The following is a 27,861-nucleotide window of genomic DNA, read 5'->3' as shown; positions in this document are numbered from 1 at the left end:
AGAAATTTTATTACAGTTGATTTACAATGTTCTGTCAATTTCTGCTGTACAACTAAGTGGCCCAGTCATGCATATATACACATTGTTTTTGGGGTTTTTTTGGTCTTTTTTTTGTCTTTTTGCCATTTCTTGGGCTGCTCTCGCGGCATATGGAGGTTCCCAGGCTAGGGGTCGAATCGAAGCCGTAGCTGCCAGCCTACACCAGAGCCACAGCAACGCGGGATCCGAGCCACATCTGCAACCTACACCACAGCTCACGGCAATGCCAGATCGTTAACCCACTGAGCAAGGCCAGGGATCAAACCCACAACCTCATGGTTCCTAGTCGGATTCGTTAGCCACTGTGCCACGATGGGAACTCCATCATATATACACATTCTTTATCTCACATTATCCTCCATCACGTTTCATTACAAGTGACTAGATATAGATCCCTGGGCTATACAGCAGGATCTCATTGCTTATCCACTCCAAATGCAATCGTTTGCATCTACTAACCCCAAACTCCAATTTCATTTTGAGTGAAAAGGAAATAGTCTTTGCCTAGCCAGGCACTCGTAAGGTATAACTAAGATCTGAAATCCGACCTCTCTACCACTCTGCCCTGGCTCGAGTCCCATGGCAGGACACGGAATGGATGTGAGTCAGTACTGGGAAGGCAGCTGTGTTCACTGCTCTTCTACCAAAGATGCCCCAAGAAGGCCAGAGGCTTGGGGACTGACATCTAAATTGTAGGTAATGATCCTTCCTTGTACTAGGGTTGGACCTTTTACAGGGTCATGTTCGGAAAGCAGCCAAGACCTGGAAGTGAATGACCTTGTCAGCTCACCATCTGTCATGTATTTTTTGTGTCTTTCTGAAAACTTGAGCGGAAGACAGGGAGCCTGAAGCAAGTGCTGTAAGATTTTGGTTCTTGGAATTCCCATTGTGGCTCAGCGATAATGAACCTGACTAGTATCCATGAGGATGTGGGTTTGATCCCTGATCGCACTCAGTGGGTGAAGAATCCAGTGTTGCTGTGAGTTGCAGTGTAGGTCGCATATGCGGTTCAGATCCTGCATTGCTGTGGCTGTGGCTTAGGCTGGCAGCTGCAGCTCCAATTCGACCCCCGCCTGGCAACTTCCGTATGCAGCAAGTGCAGCCCTAAAAAGCAGCAAATCACCAAACAAACAAAGAATTTGGTTCTTGTGGCCTTTCCAACACAGGTTTCATTGTGGCCCAGAGGGCTCTAGAGTATAAAATAGAGAGCTCCTGGGCTGGAGATCCACTCCAGCTAGTGATCGGAACAGGCTAACTGGGGACTAATTTGTGGTTTGTTAAGCTGTGCAAGCTCAAGAATATTTCATCCCTCTTTCCCTTGGGTTTGGCCGTCTAAGCTGAGAACCTGGTGCCCTGAAGTTTGGATTAGTTCTTCCCTTTCCTACAAACAACCTACAGCACAGCCACACAACTTCAGCGTCCCAGATTCCCCAGCCTGGGAATAGCGCCCCCTGGTGTGTGCCCTCTGCATAGCTCCGCACTTTGCCCAAAGGTGGCTCTTCAGATTCCTCCACTTCTCTGCCTCCCCAGCTTCCCAGGTATTTCCAGGACTGTCCCTCCTTTGACTACGAATAAACCTTTCATCATCATCTTTTTTAAGATTTTTATTGGAGTATAATTGATTTACAATGTTGTATTAGTTTCAGGTGTACAGCAAAGTGGATCACTTATAAATATATCCATTCTTTTTTCTCATATAGATTGGGGAAAAAAAAAATATATATATATATCCATTCTTTTTTCCCCATATAGATTGGGTAGGTTTTCCTGTGCTATATACAATAGGTTCTTGTTAATCCTCTATTTTATACAGGAGTGTGTGTATGTTATTCCCACCCTCCCAATTTCTTCCTCCACCCAAAGTTTTCCCCTATGGTAACCATTGGATTCATCGTCTTCTCTGCTGGCTTGTCTGTCCTGGTCTGACTCTCGTGAGGCCCCTTGTGTGCGGAAACTCCCCATCCATTTTGGGCCCCAGGGCCCTGTGTCCTGATGGCAATATTCTTCCTCCAAACCCGTAATACCAGTCGATCATGAGAAAGTCACCAGACACATATACAAATTGAAAGATGTTTTACAAAACATCAGATGAGAAGAGTCTGAGGCGCTGTCACAGAGCAGAGGAGAGTAAGGAGGGCTAACAAATGAATGCAATGAGATATCCAGGATCAGATCCTGAACAGAAAGAAAACATTACTGGAGAGATTCATGAAGGTCCAATAACTTCTGTGCTTTGGTGCTAGCAACATGCCAATATTGATTTTTTTTTTTAATTTGACTGAAGTGTGGTGGTTGGGTACAATGGTAACAATAGGAGACTGGTGAGATGTATATGGAAACTCTGTGTGATCTTTGCAATGACTTTGACAATTTTCGTGAAAGAGCTACATCCCTCAGAAGACACACGCTATTCTTGCACTGCCTCTCGAGATTCACCCTTTTAGCCTGTTCTGTGAAAGTAGATTGGGGTCCCTTACATTTTTTTCTCTTTGCTAGACTGCGCTGGAAGTGGAGAGATTTTAGGGGGAAGAGTTTTGCCTCCTGCAGCATCCAAGGTGACCACGATTCCATAAACCTGACTTTTCCAACAAGGTCTGCCTCTCAGGCCTGGGGGCAAGGAGTTGGGTCGGGGGTGGAGGGTGGGGGGTGGGCAGGGCTCTTTCTTGGACCCTCTATCTCAGGCCCAGGGTTAGTGGCTCTTCCTTATACCTGCCACTCTGACACTCTCAAGAATTCTCTTCATTCCGTACTAGTCAATCCCTTGTTACTCCAATCCCCTCTTATAGATGGTCATTCCTTGTTTTTTTTGTCTTTAAAAAAAGTTTTTTTTAAATTGGAGTTGATTTACAATGTATTAGTTTCAGGGGTATAGCAAAGGGATGCAGTTATATTCATTCTTTCTCAGATTCTTTTCCATATAGGTTATTACAGAGTATTGAGTAGAGCTCCTTGTGCTACGCAGTAGTCCTTGTTGATTATCTATTTTGTTATTCTTTTTAGGGCCGCATCCATGGTATATGGAAGTTCCCAGGCTAGGGGCTGAATTGGAGCTACAGCTGCCAGCCTGTACCACAGCCACAGCAACGTGGGATCCTAGCCTCGTCTGTGATCTACACCAGAGCTCATGGCAAAGCCGGATCCTTAATCCACTGAGCAAGGCCAGGGATCAAACCCGGATCCTCATTGACTCCAGTCAGATTAATTACCGATGTGCCACAAGGGGAACTCCCCATTTTAGTCATTCTTTGTATTAAATTTACTCTGTTCAAATTACTGTGTGGTGTCTTTTTCCAGATTGGACCCAGATGGATACCTAACCGAAATTAACTCAAGAAGAACTGGACGACCTGAATAGCCCCCTCCCCTGCCACCGCATCTCTTTTTAGGGCTGAACCTGCGTATAGAATTTCTTGGCTTAAGGGTCGAATTGGATCTGCAGCTGCTGGCCTATGTCACAGCCACAGCAACACCAGATCCGAGCTGCATCTGTGACCTATGCCATAGCCTGCAGGCAACCCAGGATCCTTGACCCACTGAGCAAGGCCAGGAAGCGAACCCACATCCTCATGAAGACTAGTCAGGTGCGTAACCCTCTGAGCCACCATGGAAACTCCAAGCCCTGTATCTCTTAGATAGATTAGGGGTTTAAAATTTTTCTCTGTAAAGTAAGAGGCGAGGTCATCTGTTGAGTGGGAGGGACTGAAAGAGATTAAGGTGTGAGGGACCTGGACAATGTTTGCAATAGTTCTTAGGAAGCATGGGAGCTTGTGCTGAAATTGTACTAAAATTGCAGGCCAGTGTCGAAGTCCTAAATGAAGCGGTCAATGATGAATTTATGTTGGGACTTAGGCGTGGGAAGGATAAGGTGCATAGTTAGGTGCCTCCAACAGGGGATTTGCCAGCAGGTGCTATTGAAAGAAATCAGAATTAGGGGCCTTCAGGGTATTGGCAAGGGGTTAGAAAGATGAAAGAGAAAGTTTAAAATGTGAAGGGGGCAGTAGAGAGAGAGAGATGGAGGGAGGGAGAGGGAGAAAGAAACCGAAAGCAGAGAAGAGTTTGCACTGATTTATAATCACGTGACTGCGCGGAATGAACAGCTGGATTTCAACTCATCTCTCTAGAGTCTCATTCTCCCCAGATAGGGTCAAGATTGAGACAATTTGGCTTCAGTGTGGTACATTCCATACGGTGGGGGACAGCTGGGGCGGGAGGGAAAACCGAAGTTGTTTACACACGAGAGCTGGCTCCGCTATTTTTTGGACTGATTACGCAAGAAGACTTCCAATTTTATTTCTTCTGAACATGTTAGGGTGGGTAGAGGGAGTAAGTGCCTTTCAGTGGTACCCAGCCTGGAGAAAGAGGGCTTGGCATCCAGGGACAGCTTTGTTCACTTCCCTCCCGGCACCAGCTAGTGGATTCTCAAGTCTTGTGGGGGAAACAGAATATCAGAGAGTTTAGAGGGGATTGGGGGCTTGGGAGGCAATTGGATAGCTGTGTTTATTTATCCTATAACATGATATGTTTAATAAGCCCCCCTAAGTGCATTTCCTGGCTCTAGTCATGCAACCTTCCAATCTAAACTCCATACTTTAGGGAGGGTTTCTTCCTCCTCTTTTTAACATAAATATATATATATATATTTTTTAAACATAATATATATATTTATTTTTGTCTTTTTAGGGCCGCACCTGTGGCATATGGAGGTTCCCAGCTAGGAGTCCAATCGGAGCTGTAGCAATGAGGAATCTGAGCTGTGTCTGCGACCTACACCACAATTCATGGCAACACCTGATCCTTAACCCATTGAGTGAGGCCAGGGATCGAACTTGCATCCTCATGGATACTAGTCAGACTTGTTTCCACTGAGCCATGATCATGACAGGAACTCCTCCTTTTGTTATTTTTTTTTTTTTTTCTTTTTAGGGCCACACTTTTTAGGGCACATGGAGGTTCCCAGGCTAGGGGTCAAATAGGAGCTACAGCCACAGCAATGCAGGATCCGAGCCACGTCTGCGACCTACACCACAGCTCACAGCAACACCAGATCCTTAACCCACTGAGCGAGGCCAGGGATAGAACCCACAACCTCATGGTTCCTAGTTGGATTCGTCTCTGCCGTGCCACAGCAGGAACTCCCTCCTTTTGTTAATTTTTAATTGTACAAGTATTACATACCTAGTCTTACTTCAGTTGAGTCTAAAGACCTCTTGGTTACCTAAAGCCTCCAACTCATTCTACTATTTTGGTCTTTTTGCCTTTTCTAGAGCCGCTCCCGCAGCTTATGGGGGTTCCCAGGCTAGGGGTCGAATCAGAGCTGTAACCGCCGGCCCACGCCAGAGCCACAGCAACACGGGATCCGAGCTGCGTCTGCGAACTACACCACAGCTCACAGCAATGCTGGATTCTTAACCCACTGAGCAAGACCAGGGATCGAACCCGCAACCTCATGGTTCCTAGTCAGATTCGTTAACCACTGAGCCACAACGGGAACTCCCTCATTCTACTATTCTTAAGAAGTGGTGAGTGCTGTCATTATTTGAGAGGTTATGGTTCCAGAATTTTTCTGCATTTTGTGTGTCTGTTTATCTATGTACATATACATCTATATGCATATAAATGCCCAACTATTTAGCAGTGCCTCAGGGAAGAGGGAGAACAGATACGTCTCTGAACAGTATCACACAATGCAATATAATACTTAGACCTAGGTCCTGATGCAGCGACAAAGTGTCATAGAAAAGAAGTCATGAGATATGATGCCCTATTTCGTAGCTCTGTAACTTCGAGCAAGCTATTTAACCTTGTCGTAACTCAATTGTGGTATTTAACAGGTAAAGCATCTTGCATGTAGATATTCTTGAGTTACCTCTCCTTTTGTCTGTCTGTCTGTCTGTCTGTCTGTCTATCTATCTATCTATCTATCTATCTATCTAATCTTCTTTCATTCTCTCTCTCCTTCTCATCTGATACATTTCTTTATTACACTAAGGAGATATTCCCCTTGCCTCAGAGAACTTGTTTAGAAAAAACAAACATTGCTCAATACCACAAAGGTGGGGTGTTTCTCTCTCTCTCTTTTTTTATTTATTTATTTTTTTAGAGAAGTCAGCTTCTTGGCAGAGCCTAAGTTTCAATTTTCTTACACGCTGATGGTGGCCTTTGACCTCTGGCCCAGTTTAACCATTCCAGGAGAGTATAAATGTCAGCTGCTCTAGTCTTGGCTGCATTACCACCGACCAGTCCTCAGCCGGCAACATGAAGCTGGGTGGCCTCTGCCTCCTGCTCCTCCTCGCCGTCCTTCTCACCCTCAATGCAGAGCTCCAGGCAGTTGGTAAGTCCAGGCATTGGCAGGTCCCACCTCTCAGAAGGAGAGTCAGAACGTGGGATGCCTGGGGCTGGGCAGGTGCAGCGTGGCAGAGGGGATGGAGGGGAGGCTGGGTACATAGGGGGACCGTCCACATGGGAGACCCGGGGGCACATTTTAACTGCCCCCTCCACCCCCATCAGGATGCCAGCATCCCTCTGTGTCTGCCCACCTCCTCTCTCCTCTCTCTTTGTGCCAAGGCCAGCCCCTCCATTTGCACGTTCCAGTCCTTCCTTGCCTCCTGCTCTGCCTTGGCTGCCTTGGCTCCTGGGTCTCTCTCAGGCATCTTTAACCCTTTTCTCTCCTTTTGTTTCTACCTGCAAACAGAGAAATCTCCCTACTGTTGAGAAGACTTTTTTCTGAACTCTGCTTTTGTCGTCTCTGCCTCTCCCCAACCACTGAGTCCCTTCCAGTCTAGCTCTAGCCACTAACTACCACCACCACCATCACAACCACTGCCAATATGCCCCCTCGCATGGTACCAATAACTTCCTGGTTGACAATCTTTTTTTTTTTCTTTTCAGGGGCACACCTGCGGCATCTGGAGGTTCCCAGACTAGGGGTCGAATCGGAGCTGTAGCCGCCAGCCTATGCCACAGCCATAGCAATGCCAGATCTGAGCTGTGTCTGTGACCCACACTGCAGCTCATGGCAATGCCAGATCCTTAACCCACTGAGGGATGCCAGAGATCAAACCTATGTTCTCATGGATGCTAGTCTCATTCTTTTCCACTGAGCCACGACAGGAGCTCCTGGTTGACAATCTTAATAGTTTTCCTCAGTTGTCAGTCTCCTTGAGATCTTTGCAGTATCTGACATTGTTCAGGATTCTTTCACTCTGAAACCCTCTCATGAGATTCCTCCAACTCTTTCTTGGTCCTTCTTTTTCTGCGCCTTTTGTTTCTTTTTCTCTATTTGCTCAACATTATGGGCCTTCAGACAAAGGTGGTTTCTCTCTTTGCCTTGCTCCCCGCTCCCTGTCTGGAATCAATCACCAGACTTTGTCTGATCTTCTTTCAAAATTTCTTACATCCTTTCCAAGCCCACTGCCACCCCTCTAATCACATAACTGGATCATTGCAATACTCTTGAACCCTCTCTCTTCTAAAATATGCATTGTGGGAGTTCCCACTGTGGCTCAGTGGAAATGAACCTGACTAGTATCCATGAGGTTTCGGGTTTGATCCCTGGCCCCCATCAGTGGGTTAAGGATCCGACATTGCCGTGATCTGTGGTGTAGGTCACAGACATGACTTGGATCTGGTGTTACTATGGTTGTGGCGTAGGTAGGGAGCTGCAGCTCTGATTCATCTCCTAGCTTGGGAACTTCCATCTGCCACACCTACAGCCTTAAAAAAAGAAATAAATTTAAAAAATAAAATATGCAATATATATTGAGTTCCAGCCAGTTCTATGCATAAATGTGAGATTGTTCCTCCCAAAATGCAGGTCTCATCAGGCTTTTGATTTCCTCAAAATGCAATGTATTCTCTCATCTGACAACCCCCCCACCTCTGGCTATTTCCACCATAAGCATAATCAATATACACAGTCATTCTAGCTAGAGCAGTATTTCTCAAGTGTTGATATGACAAGAAGATCCTGTTAAAACACTGGTTGTGATTCAGGGCTGGGGGCTGGAGATCCTGCACTAACAAGCGTCCAGGTGATGCTGCTGCTGCTGCTGCTGGTCCACAGACCACATCTTGGGTAGGAAGAGGCTCTGCCAACATGTTAGAACCACCTGAGAAGCTTTTTTAAAAGACCAGTGCTGAAACCATACAACTCAGATGGGACTGGAGCCCATAGGCTGGGACTCAAACCAGCCCAAACCCAGATTGGGACTGGAGCCCACTGTCTTTTCATTAAAATCGCACACCTGGTCTCAGGACTTAACTGAAGTTCAGGGCCTTTGTGTCTCAGGGCAGAAGGAATTCAGTGAGAGGCAAAGACAGGTAAGAAGCAGATTTATTGAGAGAGAGAGAGAGTGTGGGCCATCTCAGAAGATGAGAGCGACCTGGAAGATGTACTTTCTGTAGAGAGAATGCCCTCCGCAGCCCATCTGAAAAGGTTTGAGAGCGGCTCCAAAGTAGGGGGTGGTTAGTTTTTACGGGCTGGGTAGTTTCATTGGCTAATGAGTAGGAGGGCTGTTTCAGATATTTCAGGGAAACGGCAGGGATTTCCGGGAAGTGGGCCACGGTCCACTTTTTGGACTTTTAATCAGTTTATGTCTTATCCTCAATGGCTATGTCATTCTTTCATAGGTTGTGCCCTGCCCCCCTTCCCTCCAGTTTCACTGCCAGGACCCTCTGCTGGACCAATTAAATCAGGCTTTCTGGATGTCTCTTGTTCTGTGTGTGTGTGATATAAAAGTCACCATTTTAAGGGGTACACTTTGGTGGGTTTTAGTCTATTGACAGTGTTGTGCAGGCATCACCACTATCTAACTGCAAAACTTTTTCACCACCCCAAAAAGAAACTCCATCCCTATTGGCAAACTCCCTGTTCCCTCCTTCCTCTAATCCGCTTTCCATCTCCAAGCCTTGTTCTATTCCGGGTACTTTATATTAATGAAATCATACAGTGGCATCTTCTGTGTCTGGCTTCTTTCATTATTTTCAAGAATCATCTAAGTTGTGTCTGTCAGTACTTTTCGTGGCTAGGTGATATAGCTGTACCAGGTAATATTTATACATTCATCAGTTGATGGACATTTGGGTTATTTCCATTTTGCGGCTCTTATGAAATAATGCTACTATGAGCATTCATAGTAAAGTTTTGTGTGGACATGTTTTCAGTTCTCTTGGATATACACGGAGGAGTGGGATTGCTGAGTCATGTAGGAACTTTGTGTTTAATTTTTCGAGGAACTGCCTAAGTCTTTTCCATAGAGCCTGCAACAACTTACATCCCCACCAGCAACATATGAAAGTTCTGATTGCTACAATGTCCTTGCCAACACTTGTTGACATGTGACTTTTTTATGCTAGCTGTCACAGTGAGGGTAAAGGGGGCTCTCATTAGGTTTTTCCTTGCATTTTCCTAGTAACTAATGATGTAGAGCACTTTTTCATGTTCTTAGTGGTCATTTATAAATTCTTTGGAGAAATTCTCTATTCACGTTCTTCTCCCTTTTCATAATTGGAGTGTTTGTCCTTTTGCTGTTGGGCTATAGGAATTCTTTATAGAGTCTGGATAGTAATAACCCTTATCAGATATAAGATTTGCAAATATTTTCTCCCATTCTGTGGCTTGTCTTTCTACTTACTTGATAGTGTTCTTTGATGCATAAAAGCCTTTAATTTTATAAAGCAAAATTCACCTACCTCTTTTGTGGCCTGACTTTGGTGTCATATTTCAGAAACCATTGCCCAATTCAAAGTTACAAAGATTGACATCTATGTTCCCTTCTCAGAGTTTTATACTTTGAGCACATACATTTAGGCCTTTGATCCATTTTGAGTGAATTTTTGTATGTGTATTTGTATAGGTACATGGCTTGAGGTAGTGGTCCAATTTATTCTTTTTCATGTGGATGTCCATTTTCCCCAGAACCATTTGTGGAAAGACTTCTTTCTCCATTGAATGGTATTAATGTGTATGTATGTGTGTGTGCGTGTGCATTTAAATCCGCAGCTAATTCTCTACAGCACTGATGGTTAAGCCACTCATATCCTTTAACTCTTAGCAGGACCTCCTTCACGGTACTTACTACATGTATAGTGCTGTGAAATGTAGTTATAAGAGAACAAACTTTGATTTCCCATTCTAGATTTTTCCTGCCTTGCTCACACAAACCCTGACTTAATCTCTACTTCCTGAAAGATCTAGTCCTGTCCCTTACATACAGGAGGTAATTAATTAATTTATTTATTATCTTTTTAGGGCCACACCCACGACATGTGGAAGTTTTCAGGCTGGGGTCAGATTGGAGCTACAGCTGACAGCCTACTCCACAGCCACAGCCAAGCCAGATCTGAGACGTGTTTGCGACCTACACTGCAGCTCAAGGCAACGCCGGATCCTGAACCCACTGAGCAAGGCCAGGGATCGAACCCGCATCCTCATGGATACAGTCTGGTTTGTTAACCGCTGAACCACGATGGGAACTCCTCCAGTAGGTAATTTTTAAACATATAAGTTAATTAATTAGGGACAAGAAAAGAAATGAATGAGTAAATGAACAGTGAATGAACGAATGCTTAAATATTGATAGAGAATTATGGTCCCCAGTTTTCCTTCCCAAATTGGCAGCAGCTTGTGGACTCCTATCGTGTCAGAGCCACACTGGCTCTGGGAGGGTCTCTAGGCCAGTTCTACATCAGTGTTATTGGGGACACTCATTAAAATCTGCATCTATAGGCTCAGCCTGGAGAACCTGAGCTATCAGGTCTGGACCAGGTCCTGCTCTCTGTACTTCTTTCCAAAGCTCCCAGGTGATTCTGAGAATCAGCCACATTTGGGGAGTCACTCAACTGGTCTAGTCTTTCCCCACTTCCCCAGACCACACCCAAGACAACTTCAGTTTGCAGATGATAAAAGGGAGGCTGAGAGAGAAGGACAGGGCTAGTGGCAGAAGCAGGTCAGCCAGGTGTCAGGACCCGCAGTGAGAATTCTCTTGTTGATGGTGCTGTGATGATGGCACAAGTGTTCTTTTAACAGAGAACTGGGTAAAACGAACCCAAGGCTTTGATGTAGCTTCCAGGCCTGTCCCCGTCTTTCAGCTCTATCTCCTACAGTAGCAAGAAGTCACATTGAGACTTTTTAGGGGTTAGAATCCAAGAAATTGTCTACTTCCATCAGAAAGAATTTTGGGAACTCAACTTTGTACTTAAGGGTAATTTCACTGAGCTGTAGAGCAAAAGGGACCTGAGTTTTCAAGGGAAAAACTCCTGAATTCAAATCCCAGCTCTGCCATTGACCAGACAACCTCTGCATGTCCTCATCTATAAAATACAAAGAAAACCTACTGATTAAAGCCTATTTGTGTTACCATTAACCGGCTTTCTTTGCAGCTTTCTCTCCTACAGATACTTCAATCTTAAGGAAATCCTGCAAATACTCTTGCAAATACTGCAGATCTTCTTTGTTAGAGGTCAGATAAGGTTCTATGTGAGATCATGTTTAAACAGTGAAGTGTTAGATCAATATGTAAAGGACTATTATGAGGTCAGGGTCATTTATAAGAAAAGTACTGGTTTCATGTAAGCATCTCAAACCTGTCTTTTCTCAAGATGTAGGTATCTGTGTGACGGAGTGCAAGGTAGACCAGGACTGTGGGGCAGGAAGACGATGCACCAGCAATGGATGTGGCCGGGTCTGCTCCCCAGTCCGGCGAAGAGGTAAGGCTGAGAGCCCTGTGGGCACATGAGCTTGGTCCTGCCCACCCTTTCCAGATTTGTTCAATAGTAATGAATGCTTGAGTATGGTTTTGGAGTTTTCATCATAAAATACAAAATAAACGGGATTCTTTGGATTTCTCCATCATGATCCATCCCATTGCTTCAGTCATTCTCAGCTTTTTTCATTGTGGGGATTTCTTTTTAAGAATAACTCTTGGGGAGTTCCCGTTGTGACCCAGCGGTAATGAATCAGACTAGTATCCATTAGGATTCGGGTTTGATTCCTGGCCTCACTCAGTGGGTTAAGGATCCGGTATTGCCATGAGCTGTAGTATAGGTGACAGACATGGCTTGGATCCCAGGTGGCTGTGGTATAGGCTGGCAGCTACAGCTCCAATTGGACACCTAGCCTGGGAACTTCAATATGCTGCAAGTGGGGCCCTAAAACCAAAAAGAAAGAAAGAAAGAAAGAAAAAATCACTCTTGGAGAGTTTCCATTATGGCTCAGCAGGTTAAGAACTCGACTAGTATTCATGAAGATTTGGTTTCGATCCTTGGCCTTGTTCCATGGGTTAAGTATCTGTCATTGCCACAAGCTGTGGTATAGGTCACAGATGTGGCTTGGATCCCACACATTACTATGGTGTAGGCTGGAAACTGCAGCTCCAATTCAACCTCCAGCTGGGAAACTTCCATATGCTGTGGGTGTGGCCCTAAAAAAGAAAAATAAGGATTTCCCATTGTGGCTCAGTGGAAATGAATCTTGCTAGCATCCATGAGGATGCAGATTCGATCCCTGGCCTCGCTCATCAGGTTAAGGATTTGGCGTTGCCATGAGCTGTGGTGTAGGTCACAGCCACAGTTTGGATCTGGTGTTGCTGTGGCTGTGGTGTAGGCCAGTAGCCTGGGAACCTCCACATGCCTTGGGTGTGGCCCTCAAAAGATGAAAAAAAAAATTAAAAGAATAGCTTTTGGGAGTTTTCTGTGCCTCAGCAGGTTAAGGATCCAGTGTTGTCACTGCTGTGGCATGGATTCCATCCCTGGCCAGGCAACTTCCCCATGACATGGGTGTGGCTTACAACAAGAATAACTCTTAATATTTTTATCCCCATAAATATATGTTTATGGTTGAAAAACAAGACTCAACAGCCCAAAGTATTTAAACAAATAAATGGCACCCACAAGAGCACCATCCGGAAACATCATTGGTGACCTTTCAGGGTGTATCTTTCCACACTTTGTGTGTGTATTAGCATCTTAGTGATTTCACACTCTTAGTTAAATTGATGTGATTTTTTTAATATTCATATCAATCATTTTATATTTTAATACCTGATATTAATGTGTAATTTTCCCATTGAGTTATTCTGAACATCCCTCAACCTATTTTAACTCTTTATTATGGGAATTTCTAAACACATACAAAGCAGACATTGGTCTAACAACAGACCAGACCGTATACCCATCACCCGGCTTCAGCCATTGTCAGTGTCATTCTTCCTTCATCTCTAACCCCACCCACTTCCCCTCATCCTCTAATATTTTCAAGCAAATTCCAGACATTATTCATAACATGTTATTTCCATAGGTATTTCATGAAAATAAGAACTCCTTTTGATCGTATGGTTTATCCTGCCTTTTGTTATTATTTTATTTACTGTTGTAGACATCTTTTTTAGAGAGAGTCTTTCATTATATAGTCTATGTTATTTGTGTAATCGCTCTCTTTCATTTTTTCTCTCTCTTACTATATTTGCATTAGGAAAGATTTATGTTTTTGTTCTAATAGTTACCTTATTACTAAGACTTTTGAGTATTATCCTTGCTCTCTCTTTTTATTTTATTTTATTTTATTTTATTTTATTTTATTTTATTTTTTGTCTTTTTGCCATTTCTAGGGCCGCTCCCGCGGCATATGGAGATTCCCAGGCTAGGGGTCGAATCGGAGCTGTAGCCACCAGCCTACAAGAGTCACAGCAACTTGGGATCCGAGCCACATCTGCGACCTACATCACAGCTCACGGCAATGCCGGATCCTTAACCCACTGAGCAAGGCCAGGGATCGAACCCGCAACCTCATGGTTTCTAGTCGGATTCATTAACCACTGAGCCACTACGGGAACTCCCTCTCTCTTTTTAAATTATTACCTACGGGTTTCCTACTATGAGTAAAAGTCCTAACAAAATTAGATCATTTCCTCCTTTCCTTCCTCCCTCTGCCCATGCCCCCACCCCCAGCAGCTGCTCTTAGGTAATGTCCTTGCATTCCCACTTAACCATTTTCAGGTAGTTGTCAAGCTTAGTCTCCTTTTCATGTGTTCTTTCCATCCCCTTCCCCAGTGTTTGATAGGTATAGTGTGTTTACATTGTCAGAGCATATAGCTATTCCATAGACTCTCTCCATATACTGTTAATGAGTCTCAGTTCTACTGTGAATACATATTTAATGGCTTTATTAGGCCCCATGTTGATGTCTCTCCAGGCACTTTGGTTGGCTGTTTTATTTCTAGGTAACTGATAGACTTTTGAATGATACTGTAAATGCAATTAAAACCTTATTTTCTGATTATAAGACTTCAGAGCTTTTAACCGAGTCTTTCCTCTCATCAGAGGCCTGCGAGCACCAGTGCAGAGAAGACAGGGACTGTGGGAGTGGACATCAGTGCGTGAGGAAGGGCTGTGGGCACGTCTGCGCCCCCGTCCATCAAGTCGGTGAGTCCTGAGGGCCTCCACCCCAGCCTGTCCCAGGAGATGTAGGAGCTTGGCGTGATTTCAACTTTCACAAGTATGTGGTTCCCCCAGAAAGGTGGGGGAAATAAATACACTGACTGCCTGGGGTCTCCTCTGCTCTTTGAGAAAAACTGCAGTCATGAGATCCTTTATCCCAACATTTTCAAGTCTGAGAATCCCGAGAGAAAAAATTTTTATCAAGGAATACATACTCATTAGAAAAAATCAGGAACCATGGACAAGAAATAGAAACAAAATGTGCCCATAATTTCATTAAGGAGGAGATAAACATTGTTCTGTGCTTGTTCATATCCTTCCGCATGTATGTTCAGGGGGTATGGTGCCAAAAAATCATGGCATCACAGCTCATAGACATTTTAAAACTTTCCCTTTTGTGTGTGTGTGCTTTTTTTTTTTTTGCTTTTTGCTTTTTAGGGCTGCACTCATGGCATGTGGAGGTTCCCAGGCTAGGGGTCAAATAGGAGCTACAGCCACAGCAACACAGGATCTGAGCCTCATCTGTGACCTACACCACAGCTCACGGCAACACCAGATCCTTAACCGGCCAGGGATCACACCTGCAACGTCATGGTTCCTAGTCAGAGTCATTTCCACCACAACACAATGGGAACTCCAAAAACTTTCCTTTTTTGAAAAACAATTAGTAATACGGAGCAAAAAGTTTTCTATGAATATGGACATATTTCTACAGCTCTATTCTTTATTCAAAGGCTTCACAGCATTTTCATTGTGGATATACCACATTCTGTTTTCTGATTCTTGACCAGTAGATTTATAAAATTTCTCTAATATTTTATGATCAAAGGATTCCCTTTGAAGTAAATCTCTCTGTGTAAAACTTGGTTATTTACTTAGGAAACATCCCCAGAAATGGTATTGCTGACTCAGAGCCTGCGTGTTTTCTTGATCCAAATATACTTTGCCAATTTTCCTTTCTGAGGAATGTATTGTGTATGTCAAAAAGTTGACAAAATTAACAGGGCCGGAAATATTTTATTTTTTTGCTATTTGTCAATGGTAGAAATGTCATACCAATTTATGACATTTTTAATTACATGCAACTTATAAACAAACTTCAATGATGTTTATGAAATATTTACTTGTCTTTAGGGATAGTCCTTAGCAATAGTTAGCATCCCCCAAACTGTGAAGAATGAAAAACATCTATTTGGCAACGTCTCTGTGCCAGGTCTTTTCAAAACCTATTATTTTGTTTAATTTTGCGAACGTTAGGTAGCAGAGATGGAGATATTCATCTCACGTCCATTTTACAGATGAGAACACTGAAGACTGATCCAAATATTTTTTTTCTTCTATTCACCTTCCCCTGATTCTTCTCTACCCTCTTCCTTTTTTTTTTTTTTTTTTTTTTTTTTTGGTCTTTTTAGGGCCACACTCACAGCACATGGAGGTTCCCAGGCTCGGGATCAAATCAGAGCTGTAGCCATTGGCCTACTCCAGAGCCACAGCAAAGCCAGATCTGAGCCGAGTCTGAGACCTACACCACAGCTCATGGCAACTCTGGATCCTTAACCCACTGAGTGAGGCCAGTGATTGAACGTGTGTCCTCATGGATGCTAGTCAGATTCGTTTCCTCTGAGCCATGATGGGAATTCCCTCTACCCTCCTCCTTAGGTCACTTGGCTCACACTGCAAATAGTGCCCCCAAGAGGTGCCTTAACAGTGCCCCCCACTGGACAATGTAAATATCCACAAAATGGCAGGTAACCCCATGATGGTTGATTATCCAGTGGACTCGGTGATGCTCTTAAATTGTTTTGTAATTTATTAGGTACAACGGATTCCACAAGTGTTTGAAATATGGCAGTGTGAACTGTTTGACAATATTTTGTGTCTAGAAGGCTTTATCAGCCTTATGCATTAACTGATTCCCTGACAGACACACAGGCACTGTGGGAAGAAGCATCAAATTCTCAACTCCTGCCATTTGCCAGGCATGTTGTGAGATGACTGCTTTTAAATTTCAGAGTTAGAGTCATACCAGGTATCAGTGTTACACAGCTGAGGACACCAGGCTTAGAGCAGTGAGATGACTTACCTGTGGCCACATTGATAAGGATGGGGAGAGCCCAGGTCTGTCTGTGAAGCATAAGGAAATTAGCCCAAACCCTCTACTGTGGCCTCAATTTGCCTAAATTAACATATCCTATTTTCTTGTATAAAGTATTGTATCATGCATAACATAAACATTTTACAGTTTAACATTAGTCCTGGACATCTTTCCATGTCAACACAAATGCATCTCATTCTTTTTAGATGATATGAATACTAAGGAACAACCTTATTGTAATTCATTTCAGGTACCCTTTGGTGGTCATTTTATTTACTTGATATTCTTTACTGTTGCTCAGGAAGCTTTAATGAGTGTGATTTTATGTTTTTGTCCATCTGTGGAACTGTCTCCTGTAGAATATTCTTCTTAGGAGTGAAAGGAAAAGGTCCAGGTTATGAATGTTCATTTTCATACATATTCTCTCCCCTTTCCTCTCCCTCCTTCCCCCCTCCCTCCTCCCTTCCTTCTGATACCCCTTTCCACCCTCCTTCCTCATTAACTACAAAGACTTTCCCCTCTTCTGTGGGATGAGAACTCACATATGTCCTGCATCTTCTCTCTGCTCAGACTTCTAAGCCTTGTATGTGTAAAGAGGCACTTCTGACATTTAGAAAACCTTTTCTCTTTCTGCAGTTCTGTTGTCTAGTTCAACACTGCCTGGTTTGAAACTCTCTGCCATGTCCTCTCCCCTTTGTTCCAGGCTGGTGTGCCCTTCCCAGGAAGCACGGGCTGCCATTGACTCCATGAGTTGTAGGGGTTGGGGAGAGGGCGTTGGCAGGGGAAAACTAGGAGGAGTCAGGAACAGTAGATACACTGGATCAGCATCTCAGAATAAAATCATCTCCTTTACGTCATGTACCTTGTAAAAGCATTCGTTAAAATGTTAAATTCTATAGAGATTGTGAACTTTTTTGGCAATAGTAGATTTTTAAATAAATTGTACAATCCTTTTTTCTTTCTTTCTTTCTTTTGTTTGTTTGTTTTGTATTGTTTTTGGCTGAGCCTGCAGCATATGGAAATTCCTGGGCAACAACTGAATACACACCCCAGCAGAGGCAGCACTGGATATTTAACCCTTGTGGCCACAAGGGAACTCCTAAATTGTATAATTTGTTAAAGTGATAAAATGCCCAGATGCTAACACTTAGGAAGGGGTCCATTCATTCTTTGCTTCAGCCCTTTCCTAGCATCTGCTCCTGAGCCTTAAGTTTTGTGTGTTTGTGTCCATGCGTCTCTGTGTGTGTGTTTAAATCCCAGATTATTCTCTAGCACATTAATGGTTAAGTCACTCCTATCCTTTAACTCTCTGCAGTACCTCTTTCAAGGTATGAATGTAGTTATAAAAAAGCAAACTTTGCTTTCCCATTCTATATTTTGTCTGCCTTGCTGACATAAAACCAGTCTTACATCTCTAATTCCTGAAACTTTCAGTCCTATCCCTGACATATAGGAGGTAATTTTTTAAAAGAATAAGGTAATGGGAGTTCCCATCGTGGCTCAGTGCAATGAACCCAGCTAGTATCCATGAGGATGCCAGTTCAGTCCCTGGCCTCGGAGAGTGGGTTAAGGATCTGGTGTTGCTTTGAGCTGTGGTGTAGGTCACTGATGTGCCTCGGATCCTGGATTGCTGTGGCTGTGGTATAGGCTGACAGCTGTAGCTCTGATTTGACCTGTAGCCTGGGAACCTTCATATGCTGCAAGTATGGCCTTAAAAAAAAAGAAGAAAAAGAATAAGGTAATGAATTAGGGACAAAGGAATGAATGAATGAGTAAATGAACAGTGGATGAATTACTGAATGAGTGGTTAAATACTGAAAGAGAGTTATGGTCCCCAACCTTCCTTCCCAAATTGGCAGCAGCTTGTGGACTCCTATCGTGTCAGATCCACACTGGCTCTGGGAGGGTCTCTAATTCAGCTCTGCATCAGCATCATCAGGAGACACTCATTAAAATCAGCATTTAAAGGCTCAGCCTGGAGAACCTGAGCTATCAGGTCTGGACCAGGTCCTGCTCTCTGTACTTCTTCCAAAGCTCCCAGGTGATTCTGAGAATCAGCCACATTTGGGGAGTCACTCAAGTGGTCTAGTCTTTCCCCACTTCCCCAGGCCACACCCAAGACAACCCCAGTTTGCAGATGATAAAAGGGAGGCTGAGAGAGAAGGACAGGGCTAGTGGCAGAAGCAGGTCAGCCAGGTGGCAGGACCCGCAGGGAGAATTCGCTTGTTGATGGTGCTGTGATGATGGCACAGGTGGTGTTCTCTTACCCAAGGCTTTGATGCAGCTTCCAGGCCTGTCCCCATCTTTCAACTCCATCTCCCTCAATAGCAAGTAGCCACACTGAGACCTTTTTAGGGGTTAGAATCCAGGAAACTGTCTACTTCCATCAGAAAGAATTTCTTGACCTTTGGGGGCTCAACTTTGTATTCAAGGTTAATTTCACGGAGCTGTAGAGCAAAAGGGACATGAGCTTTCAAGGCAAATAGCCCTGAATTCAAATCCCAACTCTGCCATTGACCAGATATCTCTCTATGTCCTCGTCTGTGAAATATAAATAAGAAAACCTACCAATTAAAGCCCGTTTGAGTTACTATTAACCTGCTTTCTTTGCAGCTTTCTCTCCTACAGATACTTCAGTCCTCAGGAAAGCCTCCAAATACTCCTGCAAATACTTAGATCTTATTTATTAGAAGGGTCCTATGAAGTTCTATGTGAGATCGTGTTTAAACAGTGAAGTACTAGGGAGTTCCCGTCGTGGCGCAGTTGTTAACGAATCCACCTAGGAACCATGAGCTTGAGGGTTCGATCCCTGCCTTGCTCAGTGGGTTAAGGACCCGGCATTGCCGTGAGCTGTGGTGTAATTTGCAGACGCAGCTTGGATCTTGCATTGCTGTGGCTCTGGCATAGGCTGGCAGCTATAGCTCCGATTCGACCCCTAGCCTGGGAACCTCCATATGCCGTGGGAGTGGCCCTGGAAAAGGCAAAAAGACAAAAAAATAAAATTAAATTAAAAAATAAACAGTGAAGTACTAGATCAAAATGCAAATTGCCATTATTAGGTCAGGGTCATTTATAATAAGATAAATATTGATTTCTTTTTTGTTTGTTCGTTTTTTGTCTTTCGAGGGCCGCACCCACAGCATATGGAGATTCCAATCGGAGCTGTAGCTGCCTGCCTACACCACAGCCACAGCAATGCCAGATCTGAGCTGCGTCTGAGACCTACACCACAGCTCAAGGCAATGCCAGATCCTTAGCCCACTGAGCGAGGCTAGGGATCGAACCCGCAACCTCATGGTTCCTATGGATTTGTTTCCGCTGTGCCACGATGGGAACTCCAAGATAAGTATTGGTTTAGTGTGAGCATCTCAACCCGGTCTTTTCTCATGATATAGGTATCTGTGTGACGGAGTGCAACGTAGACCAGGACTGTGGGGAAGGAAGACAATGCACCAGCAATGGTGTGGCCGTGTCTGCTCCCCAGTCCAGCAAGAAGGTAAGGCTGAGAGCCCTGCGGGCACATGAGCTTGGTCCTGCCCACTCTTTCCAAAATTGTTCAACAGGAATGAACTCTTGAGTATGGTTTTGAGAGTTTTCATCATAAGATGTAAAATAAATGGGATTCTTTGGACTTCTCCATCACCATCTATTGTTTTCAGTCATTCTCAACTTTTTCAGTATGGAAATTTCTTTGTAAGATACCTTTGGGAGTTCCTTGGTGGCTCCACAGATTAAGGATATGACATTCTCACTGCTGTGGCTCTGGTTAGCGCTGTGGAGGGGGTTGGATTCCCTGGCCCAGGGAACTTCCATATGCTGCTGGTGTGACCATTAAAAAAAAAATCTAGTTAAATTGCTGTGAAATTTTAATGCCTCATATTAATCTTATTTTAGTGTTTTAATATCTTATATTAATAAGTTTCACATTAAGGTATTTTGACCACCCCTCCACATAATTTATTTGTACCCTTCCTATTATGGGAAATTCGAAACACATACAAAGCAGAGAGCGTAGTATAACAATAGACCATGTACCCATCACCCAGCTTCAACCATTATCAGTGTGTAGTCATTTCATCTGTAATCCCACCCACTTTTCATCTCCTGTTATTTTGAAGAAAATTCCAGACTATTTCATTACATATTATTTCCACAAATATTTCATAAGAACTCCTTTTCATTGTGTAGTTTATCCTATCCTTTTGTAGTTATTTAATGTGTGTATCTTTATTAGACACATAATCTTACATTATATAATCTGTTTATTTGTGTAATCTTCTCTCTCTCCCCCTTTTCTCTCTTTTTACTATATGTTTTGCATTTTAAAAAGTTTATGTTTAGGGAGTTCCACAGTGGCGCAGTGGAAATGAATCTGACTAGTAACCATGAGGATGCGGGTTTGATCCATGGCCTCGCCCAGTGGGTTAAGGATCTGGCGCTGCTTTGAGCTGTGGTGTAGGTTGCAGACGTGGCTTGGATCTGGTGTTGCTGTGGCTGCAGTGTAGGCTGGCAGCTGTAGCTCCATTTGACCCCTAGCCTGGGAACCTCCATATGCCGTGGGTGCTACCCTTAAAAAAAAGGGGGTTTATGGTTAAACCTTATTTTAAAAGGTTTATGTTATTGTTCTAAAGGTTACTTTGTACTAAGACCTTGTAATACCATCCCAGATCCCTCTTTTTAAATTATTACCTGCAGGTTTCCTTCTATGAGTAATAGTCCTAATAAAATTAGCTCATTTCCTCCTTTCCTTCCTCCCTCTGCCCATGCCCCCACCCCCAGCAGCTGCTCTTAGGTAATGTCCTTGCATTCCCACTTAATCATTTTCAGATACTTATCAAACTTACTTTCCTTTCATATGCTCTTTCCATCCCCTTCCCCAGTGTTTGATAGGTACATTGTGTTTACATTGTCAGAGCATGTAGCTATTCCATAGACTCTCTCCATAGACTGTAAATGAGTCTCAGTTCTACTGTGAATACATATTTAATGGCCTCACTAGGCCCCATGTTGATGTCTCTCCAATCAGGTTTGTTGGCTGAAGATCAGGCTCTAGTGGATTCCTCAGGACGTTGTCCTGGGAACAAGGTCCCAGGTCTTCTCCATCCGTCACCTCACTGCCCCTGCAGACTCTGCACAGAGCAGACCCTCGCTGGTCTGGTGGAGGATGGTGCTTTGTCCCCTTCCCTCCACTCAGATTTGCAGTTTGAGGGGATAACCTTTTTTCCCAGTCTTGTTGTCTATGTGTTTTCAGTTTTGCTATTTTAATTGCTCTGTGTGTTTTTATGGGAAGATGTTGGAAGATTCAAAAATTATGTCAACCAGCACAACTAAAACCACCTTCCCAGAATCTAACATTATTTTTAACAACTTGCAACATTTTCTTTGTGAAGTGTCTGTTAGCCTTTTGCTTATTTTTCAATTTGGTTATCTCTATTTTTCCTATTGATTTGTAGGAGATTCTGGAGACAAGTGTTTTATTGTGTGTGTGTATGTGTCCTAATTTTAATGTGATGCTGTTTCTCTATTTTCATGGTCAATAATATTTCTGTAATATTTTTTAAAACTTGCCTATCCCAAGATCATGAAGCTATTTACTACAGTATCTTCCAGAAGTTTTAAGGCTTTCCCTTTCCCTTAGGTTCATGACCCATTTGTTTTTGTTTTTTTGTCTTTTTGCCTTTTCTAGGGCCACTCCTGCGGCATATGGAGGTTCCCAGGCTAGGGTGTCTAATTGGAGCTGTAGCCACCGGCCTCCACTACAGCCACAGCAACGCTGGATCCTTAACCCACTGAGCAAGGCCAGGGATCAAACCCGCAACCTCATGGTTTCTAGTCAGATTCGTTAACCACTGAGCCACCACGAGAACTCCCATGAACCATTTGGAACAGACTTTGTTGTGTGGTGTGAGATAAGTGACAAGGATTTTTTTTTTTCATGGGGACAGTCTTGTTGATCCAACCACATTTCCTGAAAAGACCATTCTTTTCCCTTTTGTGTTTCAGTGGGTCCTTGGTCATAAGCTAGGAGATCATGTGTGTGTCTCTGTCCCATTGGTCTCCTTGCCTGTCTTGTACCAACACCACACCATCTCGTTTCCGGCCACATTTTAATTAGTCCTGATGAACAGTAACTTAAGTCCTTCAACTTCATTTAAGACTGTCTTGAATATTGCTCATTTTTGGATTTTCATGTAAAGTTTTAGAATCAGCTTACCCATTCTCATGAAAAAACCTTCTGAGATGTTGACTGGAATTGGATTCCATTTCAGCTTGGGGAAAACTGACATCTGTGTAACACCGAGTCTTTTTATCCAGGAACATGGCATAGCTCTCCATTCATTAAGACATTTAAAATGTTTTTCTTAGTAATATCATGCCGTTTTCTAAACATAACTTGCTAGCATTATTTCTAGGTAACGGATGAATTGTGAATGATATTGTAAAGATAGCTAAAATCATTACTTTTCTAATTGTAAGACTTCAGAGCTTTTAACCGAGTCTTTCCTGTCATCAGAGGGCTGCGAGCACCAGTGCAGAGAAGACAGGGACTGTGGGAGTGGACATCAGTGCGTGAGGAAGGGCTGTGGGCACGTCTGCGCCCCCGTCCATCAAGTCGGTGAGTCCTGAGTGCCTCCACCCCAGCCTGTCCCAGGAGATGTAGGAGCTTGGTGTGATCTCACCTTTCACAAGTGTGTGGTCCCCAGACAGGTGGGGGGAATAAATACACTGACTGCCTGGGGTCTCCTCTGCTCTTGCTCTTTGAGAAAAACTGCAGTCATGAGACCCTTTATCCCAACATTTTCAAGGCTGAGAATCCTGAGAGAAAAATCATTGCATTTGCTCAAGGAATACATACTCAGTAGAGAAGATCAGGAACTACAGCCAACAAATGGAAGGCAAAATGTGCCCATTATGCCATGACCAGAGGATAAACATTGTTACATGTTTGTTCATATCCTTCCACATATATATTCAGAGGGTACGATGCCAAATAATTATAGCATCACACTCCACAAATGTTTAAAATCTTGTCCGTTTTCTTTTCTTTCTTTCTTTCTTTCTTTTTTTTTTTTGTCTTTTTGCCATTTCTTGTGCTGCAGAGGAGACCCCAGGCAGTCAGTGTATTTATTCCCCACATTCTGGGGGACCACACCCTTGTGAAAGTTGAGATCACGCCAGGCTCCTACATCTCCTGGGACAGGCTGGGGTGGAGGCACTCAGGACTCACCGACTTGATGGACGGGGGCGCAGACGTGCCCACAGCCCTTCCTCACGCACTGATGTCCACTCCCACAGTCCCTGTCTTCTCTGCACTGGTGCTCGCAGCCTCTGATGACAGGAAAGACTCCGTTAAAAGCTCTGAAGTCTTACAATCAGAAAAGTACTGATTTTAGCTATCTTTACAATATCATTCACAATTCATCCGTTACCTAGAAATAATGCTAACAAGTTATGTTTAGAAAACGGCATGATATTACTAAGAAAAACATTTTAAATGTCTTAATGAATGGAGAGCTATGCCATGTTCCTGGATAAAAAGACTCGGTGTTATACAGATGTCAGTTTTCCCCAAGCTGAAATGGAATCCAGTTCCAGTCAACATCTCAGAAGGCTTTTTCATGAGAATGGGTAAGCTGATTCTAAAACTTTACAGGTTCTGTATAGCAGCTCTTTGCTATAACTTGGGTTCAGCTAAGTCTGTCTGTCTTTCTTTCTTTCTTTTTTTTTTTTTTTTTTTTTTTTGGCCATTTCTTGGGTCACTCCCGCAGCATATGGAGGTTCCCAGGCTAGGGGTCTAATCGGAGCTGTCGCCGCCAGCCTGCACAACGCGGAATCCGAGCCGAGTCTGCAACCTACATCACAGCTCACGGCAATGTCGGGTCCTTAACCCACTGAGCGAGGCCAGGGATTGAACCCGCAACCTCATGGTTCCTAGTTGGATTCGTTAACCACTGCGCCACAACCGGGAACTCCCTTGCCCATTTTCTTTGTACAACTGGTAATATACAGTGACTAGCTTTCTCTGAGTGTGGACACATTTCTACAATTCTGTTCTTCTTGAAAGGATTCAAAGCATTTTCGTTGTGAGATACCACATTCTGTTTACTAATTCTTGACCATGGGACTTTGAAACTTCTCTGATATTTTGCTATCAGAGTCTCTCAGAACAAAATCTTTCCATGTGTAACTTGATTATTTGCCTGGGAAACATTCCTAGAAATGGTACTGCTGACTCAAAGAGCAGGCATGTTTTTTTTGATCCAAAGATACTTTGCCAGTTTGCTGTTGTGAGGATGCATTGTGTTTGTCACCAAGTTTGATAGCAGTTCCCACTGTGGCCCAATGGGATCAGCGGCATCTCTGCAGTGCCAGGATGAAGGTTTAAAGCTGCAGGGTTGCAGTTTCCATGGCATAGGTCACACATGTGACTCTGATCCCTGGCTCAGCAACTCCATCTGCTGCAGAGCTGCCAATACATACATACATATATAAATATTAAATGTTATTCTTAAAAAAAGTTTGATAAACTTCATAATGCTGGCTATATTTTCATTTTTCACTATTTGACAATGGTAGAAATTTCATATGAGTTTATGGTTTTTAAATTACCTGCAATTTATCAACAAACTTCAGTGATGTTTATGAACTATTTACTTGTTTTTAGAGATTGCTTCAATAATCCTTTGCAATAAGTTGGCATCCCCCGGAGTGTGAGAGAGTGAAAAACACCCATTGGGCAACCTCTCTGTGCCAGGTCTTTTCAAAATCCATGGTTTTGTTTAATCGTGAGAACTTTCGGGAGCAGAGATGGAGGTATTCCTCTCACCTCCATTTTATAGATGAGAACACTGAAGACTGAACCTAATTTTTTTTTCCTCTGGCTCTCCATGCCCTGATTCCTCTCTACCCTCTTCCTTCAGTCACTTGGCTCATACTGCAAATAGTGCCCCACCCCAAGAAGTGCCTTAACAGTGCCCCCAACTGGACAACATAATTATGTACACAATGGCAGGCAACCCCATGATGGTTGATTATCCAGTGGACTCAGCGATGCTCTTAAACTCTTTGTAAGTTGTTGGGTAAGAGATTCCATGTGTGTTTGAAAAATATCAGTGTGAACTATTTGACAATATTTGGTGTCTAGAAGGCTTTATCAACCTTATCCTTTAACTGATTCCCTGACAGACACACAGTCACTGTGGGAAGAAGCATCAAGTCCTGAGCTCCTGCCATTTGCCAGGCAGGTTCTGAGATGACTGCTTTTACATCTCAGAGTTAGAGTCGTGCCAGGTATCAGTGTTATACAGCTGAGGACACCAGGCTTAGAGCAGTGAGATGACTTACCTGTGGCCACATTGATAAGGATGGGGAGAGCCCAGGTCTGTCTGTGAAGCATAAGGAAATTAGCCCAAACCCTTTACTGTGGCCTCAATTTGCATAAATTAACATATATCCCATTGTCTTGTATAAAGTATCCTATTATGTTTCACATGTATCTTTTACAATTTAACATTAGTCCTGGACATCTTTCCATGTCAACACAAATGCATCTCATTCTTTTTTGGGTGAAATGATTATGAATGAATAAATTTATCATAATTTAAGCAGTACCCTTTGGTGGTCATTTTATTTACTTGACATTTTTTGGCCTTTCCTCAGGAAGTTTTAATGAACGTGGTATTATATTTTTGTCCATCTGTGGAACTGTTTCCTGTAGAATATACTTCTTAGGAGTGAAAGGAAAAGGTCAAGGTTATGAATGTTTGTTTTCATCAATAGTCCCTCCCCTTTCCTCTCCCTCCTTCCCCCCTCCCTCCTTCCTTCCCTCTGATACCCCTTCCCCACCCCCTCTTCCTCATTAACCAGAAGGACTTTCCCTTTTCTGTAGGATGAGAACTCACGTATGTCCTGCATCTTCTCTCTGCTCAGAGTTCTAAGCCTTGTATGTGTAAAGAGGCACTTCTGACATTTAGAAAACCTTTGCTCTTCTGCAGTTCTGTTGTCTAATTCAACAAAGCCCAGTTTGAAACTCTCTGCTGTGCCCCTGGACCTTTTATTCCAGGCTGGTGTGTTCTCCCCAGAAGCAAGGGCCGCCATTGACAAAATGGGAGTTGGGGGCAGGGCCTTGGGTAGCTGGAAACTTTGAGGAGACAGGAACAGAAGATACACTGGATCAACATCTCTGAATAACATTGTCTCTGTTATGTCATGTACATTATGAAAACATTCCTTAAACTGTAATGTTCTGTAGAGATTGTGAACTATTTTGCAATAGTATGCATTATTTTTTTTTCTGTTTTCAGCCTCACCCATGGCATATGGAAGTTCCTTGATCAGGGACTGAAACCAAGCTGCATCTGCAACCTACACCACAGTTGCAGCAAGGCTGCTGGAAGTTGAACCCACCGCTCTGGTCCAGGAATCAAACCATCCCCTCTACAGAGACAGGCTGGATCATTAACCCTCTGTGCCACAGCAGGAACTCCTAATAGCAGACATTTTTTAAATTGTAATATTGGATTTTATTTATTTTTTGGCTGTTCCTGCAGCATGTGGACGTTCTGGTGCCAAAGATGCACCCAAGCCACAGGAGCAAAACGGGCCATAGCAGTGACAATACTGGATCTCTAGCCCACTGTGCCACAAGGGAACTCCTAAATTCTATAATTTGTTAAAATGATACAGTGCTGACAGTAACTCTCAGGAAGGGCTCCATTCATTTTTGCGTCAGCCCCTTCTTAGCATCTGCTCCCGAGACCTATGTTTTGTGTGTTTGTGTGTGCGCGCGTGCCTGCCTGTGTGTGCATGCAGTTGTGTGTCTATGGGTAGGTATTTAAATCCCATCTTATTCTGTAGGATAGTAATGATTAAGCCACACCTCTCCTTTAACTCTTAGCAGTACCTCTTTCATGCTACTTTACTGTGAAATGTAGTTATAGAACAGACTTTCATTTCCCATCCTAGATTTTTTTCTGCCTTAAGGACTCCTGACATAGATCTCTACTTCCTGAAACATCTAGTCCTCTCCCTTACATATGGTAGGTACTTTTTTAAAAGAATAATTTAATGAATTAGGGACAAGGGGATAAATGAATGCATAAATGAACAATGGATGAATGAATGAAGGAATGGTTAAATATCAATAGACAGTTATGGCCCCCAGGTTTCCTTCCCAAGCAGGCAGCAGCTTGTGGATTCCTACAGTGTCAGCATCGCTGGGGACACTCATTAAAATCTGCATCTATAGGCTCAGCCTGGAGAACCTGAGCAATCAGGTCTGGACCAGGTCTTGC

At 43.5% G+C, this 27,861-nt stretch overlaps 1 protein-coding gene across 20 annotated transcripts in view; it reads left to right on the top strand.

Annotated features, from left to right (window-relative positions):
- LOC110256043 (signal peptide, CUB and EGF-like domain-containing protein 3) overlaps nt 6,215-27,861 on the top strand; it is a 69,241-nt gene continuing 47,594 nt past the window's right edge. For 12 of the 20 annotated variants that reach the window (XM_021067392.1, XM_021067377.1, XM_021067378.1 and 9 more), the window contains exons 1-4: nt 6,215-6,370; nt 11,638-11,745; nt 14,356-14,457; nt 23,082-23,183. In XM_021067392.1, coding sequence (XP_020923051.1) covers nt 6,295-6,370; nt 11,638-11,745; nt 14,356-14,457; nt 23,082-23,183 — 388 coding nt within the window. In that variant the 5' untranslated portion in view covers nt 6,215-6,294. Of the gene's footprint in view, nt 6,371-11,637; nt 11,746-14,355; nt 14,458-19,962; nt 20,064-23,081; nt 23,184-27,861 lie in introns of all 20 variants that reach the window. The other 8 variants (XM_021067396.1, XM_021067387.1, XM_021067394.1 and 5 more) reach the window with 2 other exon arrangements.

This window comes from Sus scrofa, chromosome 12, assembly GCF_000003025.6.
Source record: "Sus scrofa isolate TJ Tabasco breed Duroc chromosome 12, Sscrofa11.1, whole genome shotgun sequence".
Classification (NCBI taxonomy): Eukaryota; Metazoa; Chordata; class Mammalia; order Artiodactyla; family Suidae; genus Sus; species Sus scrofa.
The sequence above is the reverse complement of the archived record's forward strand: the minus strand, read 5'-3'. Positions and strand labels throughout refer to the sequence as shown.